This window comes from Physella acuta, unplaced genomic scaffold, assembly GCF_028476545.2.
Source record: "Physella acuta isolate Inbredline_101_S28 unplaced genomic scaffold, ASM2847654v3 ptg001418l, whole genome shotgun sequence".
In the NCBI taxonomy this organism is placed as follows: Eukaryota; Metazoa; Mollusca; class Gastropoda; family Physidae; genus Physella; species Physella acuta.
In genome coordinates, this window is record NW_026732933.1 from 7,501 (window position 1) to 16,365 (window position 8,865).

Sequence of the window (8,865 nt, forward strand, 5' to 3'; positions counted from 1 at the left end):
TGGCTTGAAAAATTTTAAAATATTGATTCAAGCTAAAAAAAATAATTGAAAACTTGCTTTATATTTGGCTGAACTGCATGCCTTGTCTGAGCAATGATGATGCATGAGTCTGTATGTGCATGAGTCTGTATGTGCATGAGTCTGTATGTGCATGAGTTTAGGCTGACCTGCATGATGTCAGACTGTTGTCCACATCTTACAGCTGTCTGACAACCGTTTTGCTTGGTTGGACAATATGACCTCAGTACCCTACTTTAAGCTTATTAGATTTAAAACCTGTTGTGTTGCCAAGTAGTTTACGCCATTTTTTGTTGAGATTTTGATATTTTTTTATACTTTGTTTTCATTGTTTTTTATTTTACTTATTCCCCATTTGTATTGCCCCTACAACACAAGTAAAGCTGTGCTATTATAAACTTACTAAACCTTATGTATCTTTCCTTGATGTTTAACATGTATTCTAACAGATGACAACATAACATGAATCTGAACAGTTATTATTTGACATGTATAACATTTATTGTAGCAAATGACATGCATAACATGTATCCTAACCAATCTTTCTAAGTATATACTACCATGACATTTATAAATGTATCCTAACCAATATTTTTAAGTATATACTAACATGACATTTTATAAATGTATCCTAACATTAAATGTAGTCCAGTGTTTTCTAATGATGTCTTTAACCTAATAAGTGGTTTATCTTGGGAGAAAATTGTCCTGGTAGGAAACACCCATTACATGGTATTTGTGCACACATTTGACACTCCAAGAGGTTTTTGGCATCATATCCACCACTGTGCTACATGTCAAGTCCACTCACTACATTTGTACTATGTCCACACACTACCTCTATAACATGTCTCCACACTACCAGTGCTACATCCCCACACTACCTCTGTACAATGTCCCTACACTACCTCTGTACAATGTCCCCACACTACCTGTGCTACATCCCCACACTACCTGTGCTACATCCCCACACTACCAGTGCTACATCCCCACACTACATCTGTACAATGTCCCCACACTACCTCTGTACAATGTCCCCACACTACCTGTGCTACATCCCCACACTACCTGTGCTACATCCCCACACTACCAGTGCTACATCCCCACACTACCTCTGTACCAGGTCCCCACACTACCTCTGTACAATGTCCCTACACTACCTCTGTACAATGTCCCTACACTACCTATGTACAATGTCCCTACACTACCTCTGTACAATGTCCCTACACTACCTCTGTACAATGTCCCTACACTACCTCTGTACAATGTCCCTACACTACCTATGTACAATGTCCCTACACTACCTCTGTACAATGTCCCTACACTACCTCTGTACAATGTCCCTACACTACCTCTGTACCACGTCCCCACACTACCTCTGTACAATGTCCCCACACTACCAGTTCTGCATCCCCACACTACCTCTGTACAATATCCCCACACTACCTCTATAACATGTCCCCACACTACCAGTGCTACATCCCCACACTACCTCTGTACAATGTCCCTACACTACATCTGAACCATGTCCCTGTAACATAGCTATATACTCTGTTGTACATCCCCATTATATTGCTGGTTCCTTCAGTATACCAATATTCCATCCTAGTACGCCTCACCCTTCCATCCTAGTATGCCTGACACCTCCATCCTAGTACGCCTCACCCCTCTATCCTAGTAGGCCTCACCCCTCTATCCTAGTAGGCCTCACCCCTCTATCCTAGTATGTCCCCCGCCTCCATCCTAGTACGCCTCACCCTTCCATCCTAGTACGTCTGACACCTCCATCCTAGTACGCCTCACCCCTCTATCCTAGTACGCCTCACCCCTCTATCCTAGTAGGCCTCACCCCTCTATCCTAGTAGGCCTCACCCCTCTATCCTAGTATGTCCCCCGCCTCCATCCTAGTACGCCTCACCCTTCCATCCTAGTACGTCTGACACCTCCATCCTAGTACGTCTGACACCTCCATCCTAGTACGCCTCACCCCTCCATCCTAGTATGTCTGACACCTCCATCCTAGTATGTCTGACACCTCCATCCTAGTACGCCTCACCCCTCCATCCTAGTATGTCTGACACCTCCATCCTAGTATGTCTGACACCTCCATCCTAGTATGTCTGACACCTCCATCCTAGTACGCCTCACCCCTCCATCCTAGTATGTCTGACACCTCCATCCTAGTATGTCTGACACCTCCATCCTAGTATGTCTGACACCTCCATCCTAGTATGTCTGACACCTCCATCCTAGTATGTCTGACACCTCCATCCTAGTACGCCTCACCCCTCTATCCTAGTATGTCCCCCGCCTCCATCCTAGTACGCCTCACCCCTCTATCCTAGTACGCCTCACCCCTCTATCCTAGTACGCCTCACCCCTCCATCCTAGTATGCCTGACACCTCCATCCTAGTACGCCTCACCCCTCTATCCTAGTACGCCTCACCCCTCCATCCTAGTATGTCTGACACCTCCATCCTAGTATGTCTGACACCTCCATCCTAGTATGTCTGACACCTCCATCCTAGTATGTCTGACACCTCCATCCTAGTACGCCTCACCCCTCCATCCTAGTATGTCTGACACCTCCATCCTAGTATGTCTGACACCTCCATCCTAGTATGTCTGACACCTCCATCCTAGTACGCCTCACCCCTCTATCCTAGTATGTCTGACACCTCCATCCTAGTATGTCTGACACCTCCATCCTAGTATGTCTGACACCTCCATCCTAGTATGTCTGACACCTCCATCCTAGTATGTCTGACACCTCCATCCTAGTACGCCTCACCCCTCCATCCTAGTATGTCTGACACCTCCATCCTAGTATGTCTGACACCTCCATCCTAGTACGCCTCACCCCTCTATCCTAGTAGGCCTCACCCCTCTATCCTAGTAGGCCTCACCCCTCTATCCTAGTATGTCCCCCGCCTCCATCCTAGTACGCCTCACCCTTCCATCCTAGTACGTCTGACACCTCCATCCTAGTACGTCTGACACCTCCATCCTAGTACGCCTCACCCCTCCATCCTAGTATGTCTGACACCTCCATCCTAGTATGTCTGACACCTCCATCCTAGTACGCCTCACCCCTCCATCCTAGTATGTCTGACACCTCCATCCTAGTACGCCTCACCCCTCCATCCTAGTATGTCTGACACCTCCATCCTAGTATGTCTGACACCTCCATCCTAGTACGCCTCACCCCTCCATCCTAGTATGTCTGACACCTCCATCCTAGTATGTCTGACACCTCCATCCTAGTATGTCTGACACCTCCATCCTAGTACGCCTCACCCCTCCATCCTAGTATGTCTGACACCTCCATCCTAGTATGTCTGACACCTCCATCCTAGTATGTCTGACACCTCCATCCTAGTATGTCTGACACCTCCATCCTAGTATGTCTGACACCTCCATCCTAGTACGCCTCACCCCTCTATCCTAGTATGTCCCCCGCCTCCATCCTAGTACGCCTCACCCCTCTATCCTAGTACGCCTCACCCCTCTATCCTAGTACGCCTCACCCCTCTATCCTAGTACGCCTCACCCCTCTATCCTAGTACGCCTCACCCCTCTATCCTAGTACGCCTCACCCCTCTATCCTAGTATGTCCCCCGCCTCCATCCTAGTACGCCTCACCCCTCTATCCTAGTACGCCTCACCCCTCTATCCTAGTACGCCTCACCCCTCCATCCTAGTACGCCTCACCCCTCTATCCTAGTACGCCTCACCCCTCCATCCTAGTATGTCTGACACCTCCATCCTAGTATGTCTGACACCTCCATCCTAGTATGTCTGACACCTCCATCCTAGTATGTCTGACACCTCCATCCTAGTACGCCTCACCCCTCCATCCTAGTATGTCTGACACCTCCATCCTAGTATGTCTGACACCTCCATCCTAGTATGTCTGACACCTCCATCCTAGTATGTCTGACACCTCCATCCTAGTACGCCTCACCCCTCCATCCTAGTACGCCTCACCCCTCCATCCTAGTATGTCTGACACCTCCATCCTAGTACGCCTCACCCCTCCATCCTAGTATGTCTGACACCTCCATCCTAGTATGTCTGACACCTCCATCCTAGTACGCCTCACCCCTCTATCCTAGTATGTCTGACACCTCCATCCTAGTATGTCTGACACCTCCATCCTAGTATGTCTGACACCTCCATCCTAGTATGTCTGACACCTCCATCCTAGTATGTCTGACACCTCCATCCTAGTACGCCTCACCCCTCCATCCTAGTATGTCTGACACCTCCATCCTAGTATGTCTGACACCTCCATCCTAGTACGCCTCACCCCTCCATCCTAGTATGTCTGACACCTCCATCCTAGTATGTCTGACACCTCCATCCTAGTACGCCTCACCCCTCCATCCTAGTATGTCTGACACCTCCATCCTAGTATGTCTGACACCTCCATCCTAGTATGTCTGACACCTCCATCCTAGTATGTCTGACACCTCCATCCTAGTATGTCTGACACCTCCATCCTAGTATGTCTGACACCTCCATCCTAGTACGCCTCACCCCTCCATCCTAGTATGTCTGACACCTCCATCCTAGTATGTCTGACACCTCCATCCTAGTATGTCTGACACCTCCATCCTAGTACGCCTCACCCCTCTATCCTAGTATGTCTGACACCTCCATCCTAGTATGTCTGACACCTCCATCCTAGTATGTCTGACACCTCCATCCTAGTACGCCTCACCCCTCCATCCTAGTATGTCTGACACCTCCATCCTAGTATGTCTGACACCTCCATCCTAGTATGTCTGACACCTCCATCCTAGTATGTCTGACACCTCCATCCTAGTACGCCTCACCCCTCCATCCTAGTATGTCTGACACCTCCATCCTAGTATGTCTGACACCTCCATCCTAGTATGTCTGACACCTCCATCCTAGTACGCCTCACCCCTCCATCCTAGTATGTCTGACACCTCCATCCTAGTATGTCTGACACCTCCATCCTAGTATGTCTGACACCTCCATCCTAGTACGCCTCACCCCTCTATCCTAGTATGTCTGACACCTCCATCCTAGTATGTCTGACACCTCCATCCTAGTATGTCTGACACCTCCATCCTAGTACGCCTCACCCCTCCATCCTAGTATGTCTGACACCTCCATCCTAGTATGTCTGACACCTCCATCCTAGTATGTCTGACACCTCCATCCTAGTACGCCTCACCCCTCCATCCTAGTATGTCTGACACCTCCATCCTAGTATGTCTGACACCTCCATCCTAGTATGTCTGACACCTCCATCCTAGTATACCTCCATTCTAGTCTAGTTCACCACCTGCCTCAATCCTATTATACCTGCAGATATTTTGAACTATGGAGCCACTTACCAATTCAGCCATATTTTACTTACCTCTCACTATTAAGTCTACTCTTAGTATGCTTTAAAAAATAATTCAACAAAGACCTCAAAAAATTACTTTAATAAAAAAGTGGCAGTTAGAAAAGTATTAACTAGACTAATCGTAGTCAGATAGTGGAAAATTTCTGTTTTGTTGCTTTAACTGTTAGCTGTTAGCCCGTAGTTTTCTATCTTTATTTCAACTGAAATTTTAAAAACTCTGAATTATGTCAAAGTAGGGTTGAAAAGTTTGATTAAAATGGTGTTGTGTTTGTTTTTCTTTAGGATTTTGACATCGACCCAGAAGAGTCAGGTGACCAAGTGGATGAGCTTCTAGCAGCTTGTGTGAGGCAAGCAACATCCCAAACATCATAAACTCAGACATTTTAGAACATCATGATGTGTGTGTATGAGGCTAAAAACACCCCAAACAACACAGGTGCGTTTGGACAGCATGATGTGTGTGTGAGCAACATCCCAAACATGATGAAGTCAGACAACAAGTGTGTACAAGTTTGGACAGGCCAGGCTGGAGGAGATACAGGCCAACCCTGATTGACATGGCAGTGGTCAGCCCTGATTGACATGGCAGTGGTCAGCCCTGATTGACATGGCAGTGGTCAGCCCTGATTGACATGACAGTGGTCAGCCCTGATTGACATGACAGTGGTCAGCCCTGATTAACATGGCAGTGGTCAGCTCTGATTGACATGGCAGTGGTCAGCCCTGATTGACATGACAGTGGTCAACCCTGATTGACATGACAGTGGTCAGCCCTGATTGACATGACAGTGGTCAGTCCTGATTGACATGACAGTGGTCAGTCCTGATTGTCATGGCAGTGGTCAGCCCTGATTGGTTGGTAGTGGGGACACTTATCTAGAGTTGTAGGTTTAGTGCCTTGATGAATGTCAAATAGAGGAACTGCCTTATATGTGGAGCTACAACACCTAGCTACTAGGCCAAATGTTAATGTTAGAATCTACCCATTCATGTCTTAGTGTTAGTGGACCAGTTTTTGATTTTCAATGTAAGGGAGGCTAGGCTAGGCTAGTGTCCACCCAGCCCACGGCCAGTGTCCACCCTAGGTTAGAGTGTCCTTTATGTCTGTTGTTGGCTGCACCACCAAGTCTTGTATCGCTTGAACCTCTACAACCTGGACCAAAATATATGGGTCACTTCTGGTCATTTCTTGTTGACTTTTAAATTTGCTCATGGTTTTAATGTGTCAATACTTTTTATGTAGCTTTTTGTTGGTCAGTTTTAAAGTGTTTTTTTCGCCTTTTGTTTTGATGTTCTATTGGCACTAAAGAATGCATTTAGTAAATGTACCCACACTTGAAGCTGGATAACCAACTGCAACAGCTTTGTGATTGTAAGCTGTCACTGCTGGACAACCAGCTGAAGCTGTTCTATAAGAATTGGCTGAAGGTTCATTCATTTGTCACATCTGGACAGCCATCTCTCTGAGAATTGGCTGAAGGTTCATTCATTTGTCACATCTGGACAGCCATCTCTCTGAGAATTGGCTGGAGGTTCATTCATTTGTCACATCTGGACAGCCATCTCTCTGAGAATTGGCTGAAGGTTCATTCATTTGTCACATCTGGACAGCCATCTCTCTGAGAATTGGCTGAAGGTTCATTCATTTGTCACATCTGGACAGCCATCTCTCTGAGAATTGGCTGGAGGTTCATTCATTTGTCACATCTGGACAGCCATCTCTCTGAGAATTGGCTGAAGGTTCATTCATTTGTCACATCTGGACAGCCATCTCTCTGAGAATTGGCTGAAGGTTCATTCATTTGTCACATCTGGACAGCCATCTCTCTGAGAATTGGCTGGAGGTTCATTCATTTGTCACATCTGGACAGCCATCTCTCTGAGAATTGGCTGAAGGTTCATTCATTTGTCACATCTGGACAGCCATCTCTCTGAGAATTGGCTGAAGGTTCATTCATTTGTCACATCTGGACAGCCATCTCTCTGAGAATTGGCTGAAGGTTCATTCATTTGTCACATCTGGACAGCCATCTCTCTGAGAATTGGCTGGAGGTTCATTCATATGTCACATCTGGACAGCCATCTCTCTGAGAATTGGCTGGAGGTTCATTCATATGTCACATCTGGACAGCCATCTCTCTGAGAATTGGCTGGAGGTTCATTCATATGTCACATCTGGACAGCTATCTCTCTGAGCATTGGCTGAAGGTTCATTCATTTTTGGGCATTGGTCACAGCTGGTCAGATGTTGCTTTAGGAATTATTTCTTCACACCCCTTTCCCCCTATCTACTTTAATGATAATGTAAAAATCTATCAGAAGTGTCTTGTATATTTCCTAAGCATTGTCTGTTTGCCTGATGAAATCATTATTGTACAGAAGCTCACTTGTGTGGAGACTTGCTGAGTTAGCCTGTGACTCTGGTCACTGGCTAGGTTAGAGCATGACCGGTCACTGGCTAGGTTAGAATGTGACCGGTCACTGGCTAGGTTAGAATGTGACCGGTCACGGGCTAGGTTAGAATGTGACCGGTCACTGGCTAGGTTAGAATGTGACCGGTCACTGGCTAGGTTAGAATGTGACCGGTCACTGGCTAGGTTAGAATGTGACTGGTCACTGGCTAGGTTAGAGCATGACCGGTCACTGGCTAGGTTAGAATGTGACCGGTCACTGGCTAGGTTAGAATGTGACCGGTCACTGGCTAGGCTAGAATGTGACCGGTCACTGGCTAGGTTAGGTCATGGGTTTTTGTGCAACATGTGCTGTGCCCAGGAAACTAGCACAAGCACCTTTTTTGTTGTACAACAGCCTGTGTCTATTGTACACCTGTCATTGTCCAGCCAGCACTACCATGTGTTGTAAGAGTAGGATCTGAATGTCAGCACCACACCAATGATGCAAGCACAACTCTGTTTATTCATTCAATGTTTTTTAATATACAAAACTTTTATTTGAAAAAAATTTCATGGCTAGAGACCATGTTTATGTCATATTCTGTGTATTAGCTTTTATCATGTGTATAAAGGAAATCATAATGTTGATAATAAATTTTCTTTTGATTATGATCAACAACTGGCTTTTTGTTTTGTTTTTGTTAATTACTGGAAGGCTGGGATGTGGGCTAGTTCTGTGGTCCCCACTGCCAGCCTGTGGTGTGGGCTAGTTCTGTGGTCCCCACTGCCAGTCTGGGGTGTGGGCTAGTTCTGTGGTCTGGGGTGTGGGCTAGTTCTGTGGTCCCCACTGCCAGTCTGGGGTGTAGGCTAGTTCTGTGGTCCCCACTGCCAGTCTGGGGTGTGGGCTAGTTCTGTGGTCCCCACTGCCAGTCTGGGGTGTAGGCTAGTTCTGTGGTGTGGGCTGCCAGCCTGGGGTGTAGGCTAGTTCTGTGGTCCCCACTGCCAGTCTGGGGTGTGGGCTAGTTCTGTGGTCCCCACTACCAGTCTGGGGTGTAGGCTAGTTCTGTGGT

The 8,865-nt window shown here is 47.0% G+C and overlaps 1 protein-coding gene across 1 annotated transcript in view; it reads left to right on the forward strand.

Annotated features, from left to right (window-relative positions):
* The window catches only part of LOC131927557 (ATPase MORC2A-like), a gene marked incomplete at its 5' end in the record, with an annotated part of 11,536 nt that extends 3,068 nt beyond the window's left edge, over positions 1 to 8,468 (forward strand). The window contains one exon of the mRNA XM_059283264.1: positions 5,685 to 8,468. Coding sequence (XP_059139247.1) covers positions 5,685 to 5,774 — 90 coding nt within the window. The remainder of the gene's footprint in view (positions 1 to 5,684) is intronic.
* Between the last annotated feature and the right edge of the window lie 397 nt (positions 8,469 to 8,865).